The sequence below is a fragment of the Schistocerca serialis genome, chromosome 3, assembly GCF_023864345.2.
Source record: "Schistocerca serialis cubense isolate TAMUIC-IGC-003099 chromosome 3, iqSchSeri2.2, whole genome shotgun sequence".
Taxonomy (NCBI): Eukaryota; Metazoa; Arthropoda; class Insecta; order Orthoptera; family Acrididae; genus Schistocerca; species Schistocerca serialis.
Window position 1 is genome coordinate 780,731,119 of NC_064640.1, and position 24,579 is coordinate 780,755,697.

General features: G+C 40.6%; 1 protein-coding gene across 4 annotated transcripts in view; it reads right to left on the reverse strand.

Moving 5' to 3' along the window:
- Positions 1–830: 830 nt before the first annotated feature.
- Positions 831–24,579, reverse strand: part of LOC126470623 (ribosomal protein S6 kinase 2 beta) — a 596,121-nt gene continuing 572,372 nt past the window's right edge. For all 4 annotated transcript variants that reach the window (XM_050098586.1, XM_050098584.1, XM_050098582.1 and 1 more), the window contains 4 exons: positions 19,357–19,595; positions 15,605–15,722; positions 6,097–6,234; positions 831–4,126 (listed from right to left, as the gene is read on the reverse strand). In XM_050098586.1, coding sequence (XP_049954543.1) covers positions 3,998–4,126; positions 6,097–6,234; positions 15,605–15,722; positions 19,357–19,595 — 624 coding nt within the window. In that variant the 3' untranslated portion in view covers positions 831–3,997. The remainder of the gene's footprint in view (positions 4,127–6,096; positions 6,235–15,604; positions 15,723–19,356; positions 19,596–24,579) is intronic.

The following is a 24,579-nucleotide window of genomic DNA, read 5'->3' on the forward strand; positions in this document are numbered from 1 at the left end:
TTCCTCCTACCAACCTATAGAGGTGATGACACTATCGAGAAGTAAGCTACATATTAATTACTGACTGCAAATGTTGAGCATTTCCCATTTCGTGCTACTGGTAATTGTTGCCTTACATCACTACTGATCACAATATGTACACAGAAGGTGCCCTTTTCACTGTGATTTTATACTTCGTAAATGTTGCAATGCAAATTGTACAGGTACTTTAATGTAATTGTCATTTTATAGTAGTATGCTAGATAAATCCTTACGGTGCATCACACATTAAAAAACATATCAGTCCAATTATATGGATGTACTGCATATTAAATAAAATATGGACATTTTAAAGTGTGCCACATAGAGTGGACAATAACTGCAGCCCAATAATTTGTAAAGCAAAAACATTGTCTGAAACAAACCACACTCTACCAATAAAAAAAATAGAAATTATATAAAACTGCAGGCATCATGTACTGTTCTGCAGCAATAAAATAACTGCAGTTTTCAGAATTCAATGGCATTTTTATGGAATAATTTACTAGTTTTATTTGTGATCTCATTATTTGCAATACTAATTTCTTTTTCTTTTTTTTTGTATCAAAAAAAAAAAAAAAAAAATCACATTTCCTGCACACAATCTTTGTACAAAATAATGCAAGTAGTATCCCATTCCTGATTTAAAAAATGTAATGAACATATCTTTTATTGTGAGTGAGAGAAACATTAACAGTAGACCTCATATATCTTACTGTAATATGACACAAGAGGTAGCTGGCAATATAAACTGAAACGACAATTATCCTTAAAACAAAGGAAACATGAAAGACCAAGTAAAAATGCATATAATTAATCCATAAAATAATTTTTAATTTTTATATCATCTTTGTCATTTATATTCTATTTTATAACAGGTCAGTTAACAACAACATTTTGTCACACACTTATACAGCATTCTACAATGGATTAAATCATCTTGTACATCAGCAACAGACAACTCTTGGACGAGGGTAGGCTTTGGACACTACTAAATGGACAATTACTTTAAACAGATTTGCATACATTTATGGACATCAGAGTGTACTGTAACTGAAACTATTTGATAAGACACACACAAATATTAAGAAAAAATGAAGGAGAAGATGTATGAACACTGAACTGAAATTACAGTAGAAGTACCACTTAAAACACAGATATCAGGATTTTGTTATAGATAATGTCTTTGACAATTTAGTCTTTACACTGTGACATATATCATACAATAAAATTTTTCTTACTGAATCTGTTAATTTCATCTTTCTCCCATTTTATTCCGTAACTTATAACAAAATTTTTCTTCTCTCTAATATGTGTTAGTATTATACCTTAAGATTAACTCTACAGCCCTTTAAGACACAATGCCGTAGTTTATGGCAGACACACAATGGGACTTTATACTACTACTGACAAAGATAACTAGTTGCAAATGTAGTTAGTCTATTATTAAAATGTTCTGAGTATGACTCTCACAGGATAACTACAAGCAGCATGTGACATATAAAAGAAATATTTTGAGGCACTTGCATGCCAACCAACTGACAAATGCAAAAGTCTTAGTGTGAATGGTAGTAAAGGTATACAAAGAGTTAGAGAATATGTGCAATTTGTTTTGGCACAATGACATTTACTCATTCTTGAATTCTTGGCAATCATTTGCTTTGGCTAAGTTACACTGAAGTAAAATACTTGTATTACATGGAAAAAAAAAAACTGAAATATATTACACGGGTAAGAACAGAACAGGAAACACACACACACACACACACACACACACACACACACACACACACACACACACACAGACAGACAGCGAGAGAGAGAGAGAGAGAGAGAGAGAGAGAGAGAGAGAGAGAGAGAGAGAGACTAGTGTGTGCTTTATATAAACAAAACAATGAAATGGCAAAAGCACAAAATATAAAACGCAATTACTTATAAGCATGTTCTACATGACAGAATCACACATCAAAAAAGGTTACAGCACAATGACTGAATGGTTTTTTGTGTACAATTCTTTCCTGCACATTTTTAATAACAATTATTTTATTTTAGTGAATACACTTAGCAGTGCTAGTTCTCTAATAACTCATACATCATGAACACTACACATTTTTATAATTATAATTATTACTATTATTATTAACAGTATTATAACTTTACCGTAATTTATTTAGGGGCATTTGCTTTAAACTGGGAGTATATAGGCAATACACAGATGAAACCATGTGTCTAGCTCAACTGCTGAAAAGCCGGACTTACACACTGACACAAAAACAAAAACAAACAGCCTCAGTGCAAGTCATTTAGTACATTAATAATGAAAACTGAATGAAAAATAGCTTTGGTGTGAAGATTTTCCTCTTTCTTCAATTTTGATAGTGTTGAAGTGGGAGCTCCCACAACTCTACTTTTAAAAATTGTTACACAAAGTGATATATATAGAAGTTAGGAACAGAATACTGTAAGAATGCTTCATAAAAATGAAGTTTTTCTACATGTGTATGCTACAATCTGTGACATATTAAAAATAAGGTCCAAAATAGATTAATTTTTATATTATTTCTCTTTCAACTTTCAATATATTTCATCAACAATATTAAACTTTTTGTAGATAAATTTATTATAGAAAGCACTGGTGACATTTAGACAACATTTGTATTGTGCTTTAGACATTAAAACTGCTATCACTCACTAAAATTTAAGAACTTCCCTAATGCAGAAAATTTCCCATTTGCAGTGTTGACTCGACTCAGTGAAATTATTTTCAGAATATTTTTTCCAGTGTTCTGTGTAATAAATAATGTGCAGCAATCCCAAAGCAAAACCACTATACATCAGTCATTACACTTTTTCATATCTGAATTCAAGTAAGTAAAATGTGTTATCGCACGCATTGCACCGAGTAGAGGAGGAGAACATGAAATAAGAAAGAAATGAGGCCAGTTTGCTTTGCTGTTGAGACACACTCCTGCAGTAAATCAAAGTGGCTACAATCTTCTGCATTTTATTTGGAAGTACTTAACAACAGGGAACCTTCACGAACAGTAGCGATTAACAGTTGGTATGGAAGAACTTAAAACTACTGCTATGACACTCACACAAAATTATGCTGGCTAACTAAAGTCAAACAAACTAAGTATTCCCCCAGCAAAACAAAATTCTACTTCTTTATGGTACATATAGGAGATCAGCACTTGTATTATTCACATGACTAACAGATACACAAGTATAACAATCATTTCAGGCAAACAGTACTTCTTCTAGCTCCACATTAACAATGGTAAACAGGGAACAAAATATATACAGATAGAACACAGACTGCTTTTCACAGCCTTAAGCATGAAAGTACAATCTTTCAATTTTTACCAGTCTAAAAGCCAATTAACTCAATTGTAATGCTCTAATAAATGTATATTATTCACACATTTGACAACTACAATATGTAATAATTACACACAAGGGCCACATTCAACACAATACTAAGATACTTGCAATACAATTTCACAGCACCATGGTCCTCATGTATATATTGGACACACAGTTTTTCCCCTGACACATATGAAAAATAAGGTTTACACTTTTTAACATTATACATCTAAAATTGATCTGGGTTTTGTAATAAAAATGTATTTTATTTAGAGAACAGGATAGAAAATTGCAAGAACAGTGCCAGACACTGTCCTTACCAACATGTTCTAGCAGATAATGTATTACATACTGAGTAGAATAAAACTTTTTAAAAAAATGAAAACACACATTGCAAACATCACTCTCAGAAACATTGTGCTTGGAAAGAGATTATACAGCACTGAAACACTCCTTCCTCCATGAGAAAGCCACAGTCCAGTGACTTTAGGCTTTGATAACTCTTTACTGTTTGATTGAAAATTATACACATACACTTCTTTCAGGTTTCTGGGTTTACCTAAATATGCTACTATTCAAAAACATGTTGGGCATCTGTCCTGCAAGACAGACCTCACACTTCAGTTGATGATTTTGGTCGCGACTTCCTCCTGCGACGGGCAAGCTCTGACATAACTACAGGACCCAAATTAGGAGACCGTGGTTTCTGGCTAACAGCTCTGTATGTTGCTGCCATCGCTCCCTGTGCAAGAAACAGACAAAACAATTTTGAAAATAAGATTTTTTAAAATTTTGTCTCATTGCAGTTTCAATCATGTAAACATTAACTGAGTAATTTTGTGCACCTATAGGCCATCCACTAATGTTATCACCCAACTCTTGTATAATTCTATTACACTGTTACAGAAGTTCCGATAAAGCAGCTGATGGTGAAAATGGTACACAATCCAAGTGCCATGCACCGATGTAATTAAATGAGTTATATAATAAATTTATTATGTTTGAGAGCACTTAAAAACTAAAATATTCACATTAAATGTTGTAGCACTTTGTTAACATTTTCAGATGTGGTTCAGCTGCTAACAGTTTCATCAAGATATATAACAATTCCAGTTAATCATTCTGAACACAATGAAATCTTATGCAGTATGTCAATGAATACATCATATAGTCTCTCTTGATGGCTGAAAACATGATTTACTCACCAACATATTTTGTAAGGCTGAATAATGTTCAGAATGCTCATCTGGAATTGTTATGTATCTTGATGAAGCTGTTCATGCATTAATCAGATCTGAAGATGGTAATCAAGCACTGAAACTAGTAATGACACCACAGTAATTTTTAAGTGATCTTGGATGTCACAAATTATGATATAAAACCTTAAAAGATCACATACTTCCATTTGGCAATATGTCATTTTCTGATCAATTGAGTTAATTTGGTACTATATGACAGTTTGTGTGTTTTACTGAATACCTGACACACAGCTGTTATTTGGCTCTACGCATGTAATTTATCTGTGACCGCCACCACCACCACAAAATACAACAACCCCCTCCCCCCATTACTGCCATGAGTCAACTGCAAAAAATATTCTTATAAAGCTGTAACAAAGTAATACCAGTTTCTGTTGTGTAGGATGTGTACTATCTGAACAAAAGTACCTGGACACCACTACGTAATGCAGAATTGACCACTAGACGTCATGAGAAATGGACCTGTAATACAAAAGGAAGGCAGAAAGTAGTGTGTTGTCAGCAGACAAGCAGCAGCAGCAGAATGCGTCTGTCCAGTGAGCTCAAGCCAACGAGTCATTGGATATCACCTAAGTAACAAATCCATCATTGACATTTCAAATCTTCTAAAGCTGCCTTAGTCGACTGATGGTAATGTGACTTTGAAGTCTAAACATGAAGGGGCAATGGCAGCTAAATGAAGAGCAGGCATACCTCATGTACTAATGGACAGGAACCGTTGAGCACTGTGTAGCATGGTTATAAAAAAAATTGCATAAAATCAGTCAAAGGAATCTCTGGAGATTTTTAGGAGGCTGTTATGTGCCATTATGTGTAGTGCAAAAAGTGAAGCAATGAGGAGGTGGTGTTACAATATAGGTGATTTTTTCATCGTTAGGCTAAGGCCCTCTTATCGGACTTGAGGAAATGCTAAACAGGGAAGGATGTGAATACATTTAACAGCATTGTGTATTGTGTACAGTAGACAACAGTTCAGAGACAGTGATTTATTGCAGTACATTCTGTCACATTGGCATCTGTGAGATGATAATTCGTCAACAATAACATTCCTAAAATGACTGGCCTGCCCAGGGTCCCACCCTGAACACAATGGAACAAAGGTGAAGAGTGTACACACCATATATTAACAATGACTAATATATGTCTGGATACTTGTCATCAACAGCTTCCATTTCTGTCATCACATGATGTTAAAAACATCGAAGACATACTAAACATGGAGGAGTAGTCTGCAAGTGCAGAAGACTGTGGCTAAGAAGCACCAAGGGATTTTAAAAAGAACATGGAAATGAAGTTTTCCTGTCACTGTCTAGAAACAGATAGTAGTAGTCCTGGAGCTGAAGAAGAAACCCTCAATCACCTAATTTATTTCATTTAGTTACTAATATAAATATGGAGTTAAAATAATACAAGGAAGTCATCGATTGAAAAAAAGTTTTAAAAATTACAGTACCTTAACAACATGTGCTTCCTGAAAGATTAGCCGATGAGTTGGAAGGAGGTTTCTATTTTGAATCCAATCATGCTGTAAAATTTGTGCTGCAGTTGGCCGTCTACTGGGATCAAGGTGTAACATTTTCTGCACCAAGTCCTGTAGGCATATCAAAATATCATAGAAAAGTAACAACACAAACATTTATATTTAAATAATTTATTTACAACTGATATTTTAAAGCCATAAAAATGAGTAAATGTAAATATAAAATACCATTCGCATAAGGGAGAATTATATACTGTTGTGGAGTCAGAGAATAGTAGTAGTAGTAGTAGTAGTAGTAGTAATAGTAATAATTTAATCTACTGCAAGAAGGAAGCAGAAGATAATAATGAAAGCATACTGCATGGTACAAAAGAGACTTACAACAAAAGAAATAACAATTAAAGATTTACTGGGATAATTAACTGTTTTTCTGCCAATAACAAGATTTTTTTATAGATTGATTGATTGATAGGGGTTATGGAACCAAACAGCGTGGTCATCAATCCCCTGATTCCGAAGTTAGTCACAGAAGAAAGAGGATCTGCTAAAAGTGGATGGATCCAGTAAGGGGAGTAAACTTATAAAACAATGAACATTAAACACCCACAGTAAAAGGCATAAAAGTTGAGACCAAATCTAAAAACTAGAAATGGTCAGGGGGTCACAGACCATGAAGACGGGAAAAGATGTCCCAACCACAACCAACCTGCCCCTGCTCCAAGACTAAAGTAGAGCTTCATATCTGGAAAAAAACCACTTCAAAGGAGGAAACTGAGGACCAGTTCAACCACCCATGAATCACCTGCTAATATTAAATTTAAGGAATCAGAACGACTGTACTTAGCACGAAGGGCTGAAAGAAGGGGACATTCCACCAATATGTGAGATATCGTCAATCTGGAACCAGAACCCCAATGTAGAACGAAACAGTGGGTGAGCCGTGTATGACCAATGTGCAAATGGGATAAAACAGTGGACTACTTCTGAGAGGAGCGGAAGGAAGAGCGCCAAACTGCAGTAGACTGCTTGATTGTGTGGAGTTTATTACTATGAGCAGTAGCGCTCCAGATGGCATTCCACTTTTGGGCAAAGAGAAATTTGGCATAGATCCACATATCCACAGCTGGAATCATGAAAGGAAATGGGGGTAAGTATCTGCTTCTCTAGCCAAACGGTCAGCCAATTCATTCCCTGGGATGCCCACATGGCTTGGGACCCAGAGAAAGACAACTGAACAAGCGGCATGCCCAAGGGCAGAGAGGTGGTCATGGATAGCAGAGGCCAAAGGGTGACAACAGTAACATCGGTCGATAGCCTGCAGGCTGCTCATTGAGTCTGAACAAATTAAAAGACTGTGGAGGGAGATCTGAGAAACAAAAAGGAGGGCTCTGTGAATGGCTCGAAGCTCTGCTGTGAACCCACTACATGATCCCAGCAATAAATGGTGTTCAAAGCCAGTAGGAGATGTGAAAGCTTATCCCACCTTATCGATGTCTTAGAACCATCAGTGCAAAAGATGGTGGCATCCTAGAACTCTGCAAGGACGGCACATACAGGACGTTGAAAAACCATAGGAGTGACAGAGACCTTAGGACGCTGGAACGAATCAGTCCTGATCCACGGTCTAGGCACCATTTGGAGGGGGGGGGGGGGGGGGGGTTATGCGAGGAAAGACACGGATGCAGTCCACTAAGTGGCGATGGAGATCCCAAGACAGAGATGCGTACCAAACGGCAATATCCCACCCGTGGGTGAGTGTTAGGAGGGCGACATCCCTCACTGGCAAAGAGCACAGGGTACACAGGATGGTCAGGGAACTGGCAAATGGTGACTGTGTAAGAAACAAGGAGTTGGCTCCATCGTATGTGTAGAGGGGAATCCCCACTTCTATGAGGAAACTGTCAACGGGACTAGTGCGAAAGGCACCAATAGCCAGACGCACCCCACAATGAAGGACACAGTCAAGCAGTTTCAAAGTGGAAGGAGCTGCTGAGCCATAAACCTGACTACCATAATCTAGTCTGGACAAGACCAGAACACAGTAAAGTTGGAGGAGACTGGAACGGTCTGCACCCCATAATGTTTTGCCAGGAAGTGGAGAGCACTAAGCTTCCACATACATGCAGTTTTTAGGTGGCCTGTTATCAAAAATAAGACCCAAGGAATGGGACTGTGCTACAACACTGAGGAGTTGGTCGCCTAAATAAAGTTCTGGACGGGGTGTACTGTGGGTCGACAACAAAACTGTGTAACCCGCATTTTGGGGGGGGGGGGGGGAATACTGGAAGCTATGGGATGTGGCCCACAAAGAGGCCTGTCGGGCGTGCCTTGGAGCTGGCACTCAGCAGATGCTATTGAGTGGGAGCTGCACCAGATGCAAAAATCTGTCAACGTACAGTGCCGGGGTAACCAGAGGCCCAACAGAGGTCACAAGCCTATTGATGGCAATGAGGAAATGTGTGACACTTAGCACAAAACCCTGTGGGATACCGTTCTCGTGAACCTGAGGTGCGCTTGTGATGAAGCAAGCTCTGATCTTTTTACTTCCTCTCTTGTTTTGCCATCTGCTTCCATACATTTATTTTATTTTCATTTTTGCCTAATTACCATTAACGTACATGAGTATAATCTGCATTTCCATAAAAGATAAAGGCTGGCCCTCAGTCTTAAGAAATATAGTGCCAGATCTAATTTTGCGCTTAGTTTGGTGTATGTCATCAATTTCCTAATTTATATTGACTATTCGCAGTTAATATCTTTTGTTGCAGGGTGAAATCAGTAATCATTTAGTGACTTAATTCTATTGTTGACTTATAAACAAATATAAATTCTGTAATAATTATAAACATTAGTAAGAACTACTATTAGGATTCTTGAAATATTTATTTGGCTCTATTCGAAAACACATTAGCAAAGCCAGCCTTAATTAATTCCAAAATAATTACCAGGTTTGTCAAAAGTATTGTTTGTGTAACTGTAGCTATTAATTTCATTATTTAAACAAGTAATTCGTCCTAACCTTTATAGTAAAATTAACTGTTTAAAAGGAGGATTTTTTTTCTATATATTCCGTCAACTGAATGAGTTATGTTTTAATTGTAATTTCTGTAACTTAAACATTGAACAATGTATAGTTTCACTACCAATTATTGTGAGGATATATAAAGGCCCGATTTTTGGTCTTGAGACAGTCAGTCCATGGCTGATTTTCAGATGAGAAACTCGTATTGGTTAGATCAACAACAATGCATCAACTTAACAGTGAAATAAGTGTAACACAAATACGCCGTGTGTTAAAACAACGACAGTGTCTGTTCAATCTATTTGAGATATAGTGAACTGCGTGGTTAGGTATTTACTGCAAACTATTAATGAGGCTTATCAAAAGTTAACCAATAGTGAACTGGCCATATTAAGTGTGTAATATTGGGAGGGGAGGGGGGGGGGGGGGGAGAGAGTGGGGGTGAACAGTGAAAATAAGGAACTGTCAACCCCAACTGTCGGCTACATCATTTACAGTCACCAGTGTTGAACTTCAACCCCCCCATTTTTCAGTCATTATAACAATGCAGTACATCGACACCGAGGAGGACTATCAACAAAGAAATAAAGCTGGCAAAAGTCACACACAGAGTGAAGTGCCAAATTCAGATAAAAACTCGTGGATGAAAATGAGAAGGGGACCACAGAAGGCCCAGTCATGGAGGGTAACCAAAATGTGATGGTGCCAAGCCATGTCGTAGGCTTTATGTAGGGCAAAGAAGACCACTGCAAGATGCAGGCGGTGAGTGAAAGCCTGTCAGATGGCCGATTCCAATCTGAGTAAATAGTCAGCTGGAGATTGTCCTGCTCAGAGGCCACACTGATATGGGGACAAAATGCGCTGAGATTCGAGTACCCAACATAATCTGAAGCTGATCATCCTTCTGAGCAGTTTACGAAGTACATTCGTCATACTAATTGGGCGGTAGTTATCTAGTGATGTTGGGTTCTTCTCGGGCTTAAGGACGGGGTTAACTATACTGTCTTGCCATTGTGACAGAAAAGCACCCGTGAGCCAAATGTGGTTGAAGACCCTGAGGAGATGTTGCCTCTGGGGAACGTCCAAGTATCGGATCATCTCACTGTGGATGGAATCCGGGCCTGAGGCCGTGTCTCGTGAAGAGCTAAGAGCCTGCATCAATTCCCATTCAGCGAAGGGTTCATTATAGGGCTTATCGTGGTGCAGGATGAAGAAAGAGGGGGTCTGTTGAACTCTGCATTTCTGCTGGAGAAATCTAGTAGAGTAGGGAGAGGACGACAATGCCATTGCAAAGTGTGTCGTGAGGTGTTCTGAGACGACCAATGGATCAGTGCACAGAGCACCTTAGAGGTTAAGACCCTGGACAGCTGACTGTCACTGGTGGCCCAGAAGGATATGGAGCTTGGACCAAATCTGTGATGAAGAGGCATACGTCCCCAAGGAGGAAACAGAGCTCCCAGCATTCCTTTTTACTCCACTTAGTAAGGTAATGAGCCTTAGCACAGAGATGCTTAAAAGTGAGGAGTTTGGTCTGTGAAGGGTGTTGCTTAAATCACTGCAGTGCCCTTCAGTGGTCCTGGACAGCGACTGTGACATCCTTGGTGCACCACTGTACCAGTCGGTGGCAAGGGGGACCTGTGGATAAGGGAACAGCAGTGCCTGTAGCATGAAGAATAGCAGCAGAGATGCCTTGCATGACTACATCAGTGGAATTCGAGTGTCAAAGTGCACAGCAGATGTACATAAAGGCCAATTGGCCCTATGGAATTCCCAACGTGGGGGCCTGTCTGCCTGGTGGCAGCAGGGAAATGACAGAATCACCAGAAAGTGGTCACTGTCGCAAAGGTCATAATGCGATGAACAATGTAGGGAAGCCACAAGAGCAGGAGATGAGATTGTGTGATCAATAACAGAAAAGGTGCCAGGAGCAGCACTGAGGTGGTTACAGGAATCATCATTGAGGAGACACAAATTGAGCTACATGATAAGTTGGTCAATTAGGATACCCCTACCCGTTGAAGTCACACTCCCCCACAGTGGATTGTCGGCATTAAGTCCCCAAGGAAGGAACAGGGGTGGGAGTTGCTGGATTAAGGTAAACAGTGCAACATAAGAAAATGGCCTACCTGGGAGGGAGGTAGACATCACAAATGGTGATTGCCGGGATTGTTTGCACTCAAACCACTATTGCTTCCACACTGCTAATTGGAGGATCCAGTCACTAATGACATTGGAGTGAACCAAAGTGCAGACCTCACCAGACGTTACCCAGGGTCAGCACGGTTCCAACAGAATGCTTGATAATGGTCATCAGGGAAATGCATTTCTTGAAGAACAAGACAGAATGCAGAATAAGAGGAGACAAGACGTTGCATTTCCGGTAGATGACGATAGTATCCGTTGCATCGCTGCAATTCCAGTGGATGATCGTGTGGCGAGAATCCAGGTTAGACATAAAGAAGTCGAGAGGAGGTCATGTTACTCAGTCCGTAGTTCTCACTGACAAGGATAGGGTGAAGTCCATAAATAAGATGTCAGACTAAGGTTGGTAGGTGGGAAATGGCACCTCTGGGGGCACCGGGGGGGGGGGGGGGGGGTCTTGTCTTGGGATTTATGTTTCTTCTTCTTCTTCTTTTCTTTCAGAGGTGGAGGAGGGCAGGGCACACACGGGGAGTAAAAGCTTCTGCACGATTTGGAACCGAAAGAGAGCGGGCAACCTTGGGGCGTACAGATTGTGGGTCTCATGGCCAAGTGGTGGTAAGAATCTTCTGGCCTGAGAGGCACCAGGGAGGGGTTCTGAGAGGGAGCCCGATCACTGACAGGTGCCAAAGAAGGGGGGCATTTCTTCGGTGGGGAAGGGGGAGCAGCTCCCTGATGAAAGGTCTTGGGAACTGCAGCAGAGGGGGAGAGGAGAGAGGGATGGGCTGTGGTAAGGAAGAGGTAGGAGGAGAAAATGAAGTAAGAGAGGCAAAATTTGAAGAAAGTGACACTGGATGGCGTCTCTCATACTTTTGGTGTAGCACATAACCCAGACCTTCTCCAGGAGGGTTGTTGTTGTTGTTGTGGTCTTCAGTCCTGAGACTGGTTTGATGCAGCTCTCCATGCTACTCTATCCTGTGCAAGCTTCTTCATCTCCCAGTACCTACTGCAACCTACATCCTTCTGAATCTGCTTAGTGTATTCATCTCTTGGTCTCCCTCTACGATTTTTACCCTCCACGCTGCCCTCCAATACTAAATTGGTGATCCCTTGATGCCTCAGAACATGTCCTACCAACCGATCCCTCCTTCTGGTCAAGTTGTGCCACAAACTTCTCTTCTCCCCAATCCTATTCAATACTTCCTCATTAGTTATGTGATCTACCCATCTAATCTTCAGCATTCTTCTGTAGCACCACATTTCGAAAGCTTCTATTCTCTTCTTGTCCAAACTATTTATCGTCCATGTTTCACTTCCATACATGGCTACACTCCATACGAATACTTTCAGAAATGACTTCCTGAGACTTAAATCAATACTGGATGTTAACAAATTTCTCTTCTTCAGAAACGCTTTCCTTGCCATTGCCAGCCTACATTTTATATCCTCTCTACTTCGACCATTATCAGTTATTTTGCTCCCCAAATAGCAAAACTCCTTTACTACTTTAAGTGCCTCATTTCCTAATCTAATTCCCTCAGCATCACCCGACTTAATTAGGCTACATTCCATTATCCTTGTTTTGCTTTTGTTGATGTTCATCTTATATCCTCCTTTCAAGACACTGTCCATTCCATTCAACTGCTCTTCCAAGTCCTTTGCTGTCTCGGACAGAATTACAATGTCATCGGCGAACCTCAAAGTTTTTATTTCTTCTCCATGAATTTTAATACCTACTCCGAATTTTTCTTTTGTTTCCTTTACTGCTTGCTCAATATACAGATTGAACAACATCGGGGAGAGGCTACAACCCTGTCTTACTCCCTTCCCAACCACTGCTTCCCTTTCATGTCCCTCGACTCTTATAACTGCCATCTGGTTTCTGTACAAATTGTAAATAGCCTTTCGCTCCCTGTATTTTACCCCTGCCACCTTTAGAATTTGAAAGAGAGTATTCCAGTCAACATTGTCAAAAGCTTTCTCTAAGTCTACAAATGCTAGAAACGTAGGTTTGCCTTTCCTTAATCTTTCTTCTAAGATAAGTCGTAAGGTCAGTATTGCCTCACGTGTTCCAGTGTTTCTACGGAATCCAAACTGATCTTCCCCGAGGTTGGCTTCTACTAGTTTTTCCATTCGTCTGTAAAGAATTCGTGTTAGTATTTTGCAGCTGTGACTTATTAAGCTGATAGTTCGGTAATTTTCACATCTGTCAACACCTGCTTTCTTTGGGATTGGAATTATTATATTCTTCTTGAAGTCTGAGGGTATTTCGCCTGTCTCATACATCTTCCTCACCAGATGGTAGAGTTTTGTCAGTACTGGCTCTCCCACGGCCGTCAGTAGTTCCAATGGAATATTGTCTACTCCGGGGGCTTTGTTTCGACTCAGGTCTTTCAGTGCTCTGTCAAACTCTTCACGCAGTATCGTATCTCCCATTTCATCTTCATCTACATCCTCTTCCATTTCCATAATATTGTCCTCAAGTACATCGCCCTTGTATAGACCCTCTATATACTCCTTCCACCTTTCTGCTTTCCCTTCTTTGCTTAGAACTGGGTTTCCATCTGAGCTCTTGATATTCATACAAGTCGTTCTCTTATCTCCAAAGGTCTCTTTAATTTTCCTGTAGGCGGTATCTATCTTACCCCTAGTGAGATAGGCCTCTACATCCTTACATTTGTCCTCTAGCCATCCCTGCTTAGCCATTTTGCACTTCCTGTCGATCTCATTTTTGAGACGTTTGTATTCCTTTTTGCCTGTTTCACTTACTGCATTTTTATATTTTCTCCTTTCATCAATTAAATTCAATATTTCTTCTGTTACCCAAGGATTTCTACTAGCCCTCGTCTTTTTACCTACTTGATCCTCTGCTGCCTTCACTACTTCATCCCTCAAAGCTACCCATTCTTCTTCTACTGTATTTATTTCCCCCATTTCTGTCAATTGCTCCCTTATGCTCTCCCTGAATCTCTGTACCACCTCTGGTTCTTTCAGTTTATCCAGGTCCCATCTCCTTAAATTCCCACCTTTTTGCAGTTTCTTCAGTTTTAATCTACAGGTCATAACCAATAGATTGTGGTCAGAGTCCACATCTGCCCCTGGAAATGTCCAGGAGGGTACCCCCTCAAAAGCTAGATTGAAAGCACCAGTATCAGAGCGGTTGTCTTTGCGACCCTTCTGCACACGTCCAACAAAATGAATGCTGCACCACTCTAGATTAGCTCTCCTCCCATGGTATAGCCAGGGAAAGGAAGGTTACCAGGTCATACGAAGCAGCATTCAATGACCCTTAACCATTCAAAGAGATGACCATTTGAGAACAGTCAGATTTTTGCAGCCTGATACGTTTCATGTGCCAAGCATCCACCCTGATATCATCCACTCCGACCAGGGGCTCTCCCCATGGGCACTACCCAGCTACAGCATGGACCGTCTAGCACAGCACCCATTGAGCAACCACTCCTTGACAAACATGGGGAGGGAACCGCTCAGGTATCAGTAGTGTGATTCCTGTGTTTTCAGGGGGCCCAGCCATATGGGTACATAACAGCCCCACCACACGGACTGGCTACATGTGTTGGTGACCTAGCAAGGTAGAAGAGAGCTATAGTGGGGAAGGGAGAGGAGATGGAAGGAGGGAGGGAGACAAAATCCACACCGTAGATGCTAGGAAGGGAGTTCTTCCCCATATGGCTCATACTAAAAACCAAAAATTTTGAAGTGGAGGTCAAACCTCAAGCAGAGACCTAAACACCAAGAAAGGATGAAAGAACAGGCAAAGGGAACAAAATTGCAACCAATACAGGAAAACAGGAGGATAGCCAGATTGACATAAATCACAATGCCGAGAGAGGTAAAGGAGGAGGCAACGGGAAGCAGCAAGGAGAGGGAGGGAGGGCAAAGTGAAAGAAATGCAGTCAAGGAAGGAAGCATTGCCTGCAATAGCTCGAGACCTCATTTGCACCATGCACAAACTTACGAAAGAACCGTGAGTCCCCTGGGAGGACTAGATCTTTGGAGATAGATCTTTGCACACGTTCATCCTAACATGGTTTCTGCTTCTTCTAATCAGTATGATAGTCCACTATAAATGACTGTCCAAATAATGAAGAGAGTAAAGCCAACTCTCACAACAGTCGAGGTACTGCGGTTGAAACACAGATAAAAATATTAAAATTGTTACTAAACTTTCGATGTCCTTCCTCAAAACTACCAGGCTAACTAAAACACATGTACACAAGCTTGGGGCAATTAAGTTGTACCCCAGAGAGAGAGAGAGAGAGAGAGAGAGAGAGAGAGAGAGAAAATGACTTCTCTTACCTTGGCCTTCACTGATACTGATATCCAGTTTCCTGATTCTAAGTCAAATCTTCCTTCACCAATCCTTCGTAAGATCTCTCCAGGAGAATCAGTTGGCTGGTTTGCAAATGGTGTATGCCTGCAATGAAGTACATGAGATGCAATCTGCTGAAAAAGTTTCTGGACAGAGGGAACAGAAGCTATCAGGTCAGTACATGTATCACTAATGTCATAGAACTTTCAGTGCCAATACATAGAACACATTTTATGCAGTTACATTCATCAGCTTCAAAGTATAATGTTTATTACACCTTCTTCAACTGTCCTTGAGAACATACAGCTGGTCCAGGTGCAGCTCATAATTGAAGGCTCCAAGGCAGAGCTGTCCCAAAATACATATTAATATAAATTTCTCAATAACATATTACAGAATTTAAATTGACACAATGCATTATGCATTTTTCGCCATATGGATTCAAAAACTACCAGTCAACATTTTTGGAACTACTGATACGTGATATCAAATGATGTACACTCCTGGAAATTGAAATAAGAACACCGTGAATTCATTGTCCCAGGAAGGGGAAACTTTATTGACACATTCCTGGGGTCAGATACATCACATGATCACACTGACAGAACCACAGGCACATAGACACAGGCAACAGAGCATGCACAATGTCGGCACTAGTACAGTGTATATCCACCTTTCGCAGCAATGCAGGCTGCTATTCTCCCAGGGAGACGATCGTAGAGATGCTGGATGTAGTCCTGTGGAACGGCTTGCCATGCCATTTCCACCTGGCGCCTCAGTTGGACCAGCGTTCGTGCTGGACGTGCAGACCGCATGAGACGACGCTTCATCCAGTCCCAAACATGCTCAATGGGGGACAGATCCGGAGATCTTGCTGGCCAGGGTAGTTGACTTACACCTTCTAGAGCACGTTGGGTGGCACGGGATACATGCGGACGTGCATTGTCCTGTTGGAACAGCAAGTTCCCTTGCCGGTCTAGGAATGGTAGAACGATGGGTTCGATGACGGTTTGGATGTACCGTGCACTATTCAGTGTCCCCTCGACGATCACCAGTGGTGTACGGCCAGTGTAGGAGATCGCTCCCCACACCATGATGCCGGGTGTTGGCCCTGTGTGCCTCGGTCGTATGCAGTCCTGATTGTAGCGCTCACCTGCACGGCGCCAAACACGCATACGACCATCATTGGCACCAAGGCAGAAGCGACTCTCATCGCTGAAGACGACACGTCTCCATTCGTCCCTCCATTCACGCCTTTCGCGACACCACTGGAGGCGGGCTGCACGATGTTGGGGCGTGAGCGGAAGACGGCCTAACGGTGTGCGGGACCGTAACCCAGCTTCATGGAGACGGTTGCAAATGGTCCTCGCCGATACCCCAGGAGCAACAGTGTCCCTAATTTGCTGGGAAGTGGCGGTGTGGTCCCCTACGGCACTGCGTAGGATCCTACGGTCTTGGCGTGCATCCGTGCGTCGCTGTGGTCCGGTCCCAGGTCGACGGGCACGTGCACCTTCCGCCGACCACTGGCGACAACATCGATGTACTGTGGAGACCTCACGCCCCACGTGTTGAGCAATTCGGCGGTACGTCCACCCGGCCTCCCGCATGCCCACTATACGCCCTCGCTCAAAGTCCGTCAACTGCACATACGGTTTACGTCCACGCTGTCGCGGCATGCTACCAGTGTTAAAGACTGCGATGGAGCTCCGTATGCCACGGCAAACTGGCTGACACTGACGGCGGCGGTGCACAAATGCTGCGCAGCTAGCGCCATTCGACGGCCAACACCGCGGTTCCTGGTGTGTCCGCTGTGCCGTGCGTGTGATCATTGCTTGTACAGCCCTCTCGCAGTGTCCGGAGCAAGTATGGTTGGTCTGACACACCGGTGTCAATGTGTTCTTTTTTCCATTTCCAGGAGTGTATGTTGAACAGGTAATAGCTATCCTGAAGGCTGCACCTTGAAATGTCACTTAGCTCTCTGTAGCAGAGGTTTGGAAGGCATGGCTTCATCAGAGTACATCTCTTAGGTGTGTCCCAAAGGCTCTGGTCTTACAGGCTAACGGTGTCCTACCAACCTCAACACAATTTTCACATACCACTGCTTACATCAAAAGGGAATGAACAGAGTTGCTGAAACTTTGCTATCAAATCCCTGTCTCTGTCTATCTCTATTATGCTTTGACACATCATTGATTAACGTTCAGTATTACTGTTTCAACGGTGTTTCAGATTTATTATTTTTTTCCTGCCACTGGCTGTTCTATCCACTGCTGGAATAAGTTTGTAAATGTCTTGCTAGAGAGTACTAAAGTATGGCAACAGAAGTATCACCACCTAGCGAGAGTTTCATGAATGATCAGAGGAAAATGGGTATTAAATATGTCACACGCATGAAATATGACCCACTAGTTTTGCTTTATGACCGAATTTGCTGGTAATGTACATTATTAACGAGTTTCTCTTAGTGAGTGAATTATGCCCGGGTTTAGTGAGTTTCACTTTCTTATGAATAACTGTAGTGTATCACAAATTTGAGAACACCACAATATGAATTCAGTGTGCAATTTATCAGGTTAGATTAAGAATTACAGTGTAAATCCAAGCATAGGAATATACGCAATTGTAACACTTTTCTGTTTCACCTGTCTTGTGACAAATGGTAGTGATAGTGCCAGAGTGAGAATGGTATTACAGACTTAAAAAATTTTCACTCGAAGGTGAAAAGCCACAATTACAGTGAAAAATATTTAAATGGTTTCACTGAATTTTCAATGATAGGAAAAGTGGATATTATGTGTCAACTAGACAGTGCTTACCGCATTCATACAAAGACACACAATAAAATTATATATAAAAAAAACAGACTGCATTAAATTTTGTGACAAATTAAAGCTTGCCTTAAGGTACCATGAAGAAACAGAGTATTCCAAAAACTCAGGAATTTTTTGAGGTCTGTTTGATTTGATGTCAGAACTCTACAGCATCTTGAAGCAGCACATTGAAAAATTACAAAACCGTGTTTTGTTATGACTGATCAAAACAATTCAAAATGAACTGCTGGAATTGGTTTATGAGGTATGCCTTATCTTGTCAGGAGTGAACTGTTGAAGACAAATTTCCTCACAATCAAAGTTGACAAAACCACTGACTGTGCAAATCTGTCACAATTGGTAATAGTAATTCAATATGAGTTACTGGGGAAAATAAACGAAAGATGTATTTCATTTGTGCGACCAACAAGTACAGTGCAGATGATTTAACTGCAGTTTTTCTCAGTGAACCAGAGAAAGTTAATGTAAATAAAACACCTGAAAAACTGATAGCTCAGTGTAACGATGATGCTCCTGTTATGACCTGTTTCATAGCCTGACATCTATGTTAGTTTCAATTGAGAGATGTAGCAGCCTTCCCCAGCAGGGAAACCATCAGCCATACCTGAGCTGCTCCTAGTATTTATTATTTTGAAAATGATACTGACTGCTGCCCAATGAAGCAATTAGATGACATACAGAAAGAGTAAGATTATGCAGCGCTAAGGTTAAGTTTAAAATGCGACGCCTGGATACAATGGCATGTAAGTAACATTTAAATGAACTCTGGAAACATTTTTAAGGCTGGAGCCAAGAAAGATTTGAACAGCATCATTCTGGAACTGATTCACAGAAGGAAAAGAATAAATATTTTTGACACTAAAAATTGTACATCAATTAAGTTTGGTACTGCGATAGCAATAACTCACCCAGCTAACAGAGTATACAACAATACTCCTAGTGACCAAATGTCACATGCAGCATCGTATCCTTGACGTTTCAACACTTCCGGTGCAACAAAATTTGCAGTGTAACAGGGAGTCATGAGAAGACCATTCTCTGCTCTCATCTGCTTGGCAAAGCCAAAATCACAAATGCGCAGTGATTCTGGAGTGTACGAATCATTTGCATACAGAATGTTAGAAGGCTTCAGATCACGGTGTACTACCTGTAAAGCAAAAGTTGCAATAAATATTATTTAAATGATTACTGCCTTAACACAAATAACATCACACATGAAATGAACTAATTCAGAGCTCTGTGTTTAACTTAATAAGAAACATTATATTTACAATAGATGTCTATACCTACAGCTAAACTCCACAAGCAATCTTGCAGTGTACGACAGAGGATACTTCTGGTAACAAAAAAAATTTCCTCCCTTGCCTGTTACGTTTCCAAATAGTGAGCGAAAGGAACAATTGTCACTTAACCTCCATATGAGCCCTAGTTCCTCTGATTTTCTCATTGCATTATTTTCCCCAAGATGAATGTGGGATGAAGGAATATCTTGCCAAACTATAGTTTGAAACTGTGTTCTCATGTTCTCAGAGTTTCTTTCATAAATCTCTCTGTACTACGGAGCACAGTGCAAGAGTTACATTCAGAAGGCTGCAGTTTCAACTTGGCAGTTACTAATGCTGCCCTGTAAAGCAAGTGTAATTACAGATAACTAGCTTCCATACTGCCACCCTTTTTAGTGAACAAGAGTAGAAATAGGTTTTCTGCTACGGAGGGATGTTTGGGCTGAATTGACAGCAGCGTTCACTTACAACATCCCATCACTGGCAACAAGGAAAAGTAGCAACAAGTCAAAGTCCAAATTAATGGTACTTTCATCAGTTCTCAAAACTGATAATGAGGCAGTGCAAACCCATAGAATTATTTTCACCAATAAAGGCGAATACAGAACTAAGCTGGCATTTTTATTTTCAATTTTTCCTTTGACTGCATGTTCTATTCCTTTGATTTCGTGGCAACATTGTGTGGCTTAGTATTGCAATTACCATATTTACTTGAATCTAAACCACACTTCTTTTCCGGTTTTTGTAATCCAAAAAATCGTTTGTGGCGTAGAATTGAGTGCAAAGTAAGCGGAAGTTCTGAAAAATGTTGGTAGGTGCCGCTACAACTAACTTCTGCCATCGAATATATGTAGAGCTACACAGGCATGCTTTGCAGGTACAAAGATAAATACTGGCACCAAAACCTCTGTGTCAGTAAATAAATTAAAAGAAAAGGTAGAAGAATGTAAACATTATGCCACGTATTCTTTCGTGTCTGCTGCTACCTCATTTAAATCCTGTCTGCCTAATAAACTACGAAACTAGAGTGAGACAACAGCAATGCAACATATCATGTCATGTTTATACTCTTATTATTCCTATGCCGAATAGTGATACAGTCAGAAATGGCAATTGACTATATTTTTAAATCTAAGATGAATCTGATTTCTGTGCAAAATGTAATGTACTAAAGAGGCGCCTGCAAAGATTTTCAAACGGAGAAAAATATTCGCTGAACTCTCGTTCAGAACATCATCTATCATACGCACTATTATTTGGTTCTTGTTTATCATTAAGAGAGTACGCTGCAGTGTAAGTAATAACAAATAGCAGTCTCTTGCCATTGTTTTGCTTATGAGACAATTCCACTCTTTTTTTATTGTAAGCCGCAGTAGCGCGCACAAAAACAAGCCATGCCGCAAGTGGCGACAGGTCGTAATCACTCATTATCAGAATAAGCAATTGATTCAAACCAGACAAAGCATGTGAAAAAGGAAGGGTACCTGGATAAATATGGACGGAGAGCCCGACACATAGCAACGGCTACTTGGTAAAGCTTAACTGTTAAGCTTACGACTTGCACCAAACTACTGTAGCTGTATCTTCATCCATTCGACCTCAATTGTGTCTCATGTTACAATGAGCCAACTTTGTTTCGATTTAGAGGTGCAGTCTAAAACTTTTCTCTCCCCTTGAATTTCGAGTCTCATTTTTCAGGTGCGGCTTAGATTCGAGTGCGGCTTGGATTCAAGTAAATACGGTAGCATAATATGGATTCTCAGACTGCTAATCCATTTCCCTTCCAGGAAGATTTTTGAGTATTTTGTAAATTGCTCTGAGCATATTTTTCAGACATGGCCCAACCAGAACTCACTATTCTACTGCCCCTGTTCCAATTACCACAACATCTCGGCCAGCAAGAAAGCAAGGGTGAATGTCGAAGATAACCACTACTATTTAAGATGCCACAGTCACCCTTTCTGGCACACGATTCAAAACTTGCAGCCTAAAACAGCTAAATTCAATAACTGGGGCAGCTTTTCATCACTCATCAGATATCAAGTGGTGTGCAATGAAAATACTTTCTACTAGCCAACTCCAGCCCTACTGTATTTCATCATCTTCAGAAATTGTCACCACCTTGTGAATCTCTCTTATGCCGTCATCAAAAATATGACTGAGAAGCACAGAAATTTTCAAGTCCATATCGCTGCTACCAGATACGAGATTCCAATATTTCAAGAAAATCAAATCATAGCTATAAAAAGTGGATTACTCAGTTGGAGGATCTGACAAGGGAAAGTAAATCACAGGAAGACTCAGCCTTTACATAATTCAACAAAACCTGACATTTGAACTTCACAGAATGGGCATATGATCAGTGAAAATGAACAGTTCAAATTTCCAGGTGTTCAGATAGATTGTAAACTGTCATGGAAAGCCTATGTTCAGCATATTGTTCAAAGACTTGATACTGCAATTTTTTCTATGCGAACGGTATCTGAAGTAAGTGACTGTTCGACATGAAAATTAGTCTAATTTGCTTATTTTTATTTGCTTATGTCATATGGTATTATATTTTGGGGTAACTCTTCCCACTCTCAAATGATATTTTTGGGTTGGACACAGGCAGTTCAGGCAAAAATTGGTGTAAGTTTGTGAACCTCTTGTCGACCCCTGTTCACTAGTCTGGGCATTCTGACACTGGCCTCTCAGTATATATATTCTTTACTGTTGTTTCTTGTTAACAATATCAGCTTATTCCCAAGAGTTAGCAGTTTTCACTCAGTTAATACTAGCCTGAAATCCAATCTGGATTTGGATCGCACTTCCTGAACTCTTGTGCAGAAAGGTGTGCCCTACACTGCTGCATCCATTTTAAAGAAGCTACCACAAGAATTAAAAAATCTTAGCAGTAATCCACACACTTTCAAATCGAAACTAAAGAGTTTCCTCATGGATCATCCCTCCTATTCTGCTAAGGAGTTCCATGAAAAATTAAGCTGATTGTTGATTGCATTTACTTAAACTTTTGGGTTCATAAACATTTTATTTTATCTGTTATTACTTTTATGTTGTAATTTTAAGTACTGACACATTCCATAACCTCTGAGATTTGCTCTTCAATTTGGTCCTACGGAACTAGACATGTAAACAAAAATAAACATAAAGTAGTAAAAAAATGAGTAAATTTCACTGTTATGTAAGGAATCTTATGCAGATTCACTAATTCACAATACACCTGTCATGCACTCCCCTGACAATAAATTGAAGAAGTACCTGCTTAGTCTAACAAACCCATCGGTACAAGACTTTCTGCCACTGATTCGGGCATATGAAAAAATGCACAAGTCTGCTGAACCATTACAGTGCACGAAAGCTGATGTGTTTTACATGTCAACTAACAGCCCTGTCAAACAACCGATGTGGGCAAACCCAAGAAATATAGTGTGAGCATACTACTCTGCAAAAATAGTGAGTAAACAAGTTGAGGAATGTTTGGTTACAGTCGTGTTCACGCTGTGTCATAAAACACGAAGGGGACAATTGCTCCTGTCAGAACGCACATTACAATTACTGTAAAAAGATTGCGTATATGGCCGAGTTGCACAATATGAAGAATAAAAGACAGGAAAAAAAAAGTTTTTGTATGTCAACCCTTTTGACTGGACGTCTGGGGGACTAGGGCTGTTCACTGTTGTAAGAAAACTGAACACCTACAGCCGTCCTTAGTATCTCATTTATTGTGTAGCTACCAGTTTTGGTTCTCCAGTGCACTATCTTCATGCCTTAGTTGATGCTGAATGGGTTATCACGATCCATACATGCAGTGCATTAGTGGCCAACATAACTGAGTTGACAGTTGATGGTTGGCGAGAAGACATCACAATTACAGATGGTCTGAGTAAATCAGTTATGTTGGCCACTGAGCATCATACATGTGGATAGTGACCACCCCTTCAGCATCAACCAAGGCCTGAAGATGGTGCACTGAATTGCTGAAACTGGTAGCTACACAATAAATGACACCACAAGGATGGCTGTATGTGTTTCGTTTTCTTGGAGAGAAAAAAGTTTTACACTGAAACATACTGCAGTGGTTAATAGTATGAAGTCACTGTTCACTTATAGCAATCTGAAGTTTCCAGTAAAGAGACGGTTTCCAACAAATATTGCATATAACAATTTAAAGAACAGGCTGCACTCATAGTCATCAATTCAAATAAAGAGAAATAAAGAGCTGATTTACTAGGATTGGATCTCTTCAATGTTTTGGGCTTCACCATTCATACGGGATCTATAACAGGAAGGAATCTGAATTGCCCGTGTGTGTCGAATGGGTTTGAATCTTCCTGTGGGTGTTATAAGGTCCGTAGGTGGTTTGGCAGACAGGGTAGATGTGTAGAAGTGGTAGACATACCAGTAGTGGACATATACACAGTTCTTTTATTTAATCGACTAACTTGAATCTTCCATGAACATGAGCAAGTGTTTAATTATTCCATCTGGCTTGTACATTCATTGCAGTGCATTTCATTCCTCATAAAATAATTCCATGGTTGGCAGCAGGCACAGTAACAGCCAGTGGGACAGAGAGGCAAGCTGCTTACTCAGTGGAGCGTCAACCTGGTGTGTGGACTTGGCGATTGAGACAGAGGCACCTATGAACAGCAGATGCGGGTGGCTGGCAGGGTGTTTGCTGTCCAGGGTGGGCAGACATGCACTGAAACCTTTTACGCATGCGCAGAGCGAGCTTTGTCGACCAATCACAGTGCTCGCTGGCACATATGCGGCCCCAGGCATCATTACATGTTAAACTTGCTTTGTCAGTGCACTACCTATTTCATAAGTCGATTTTTGACCTTC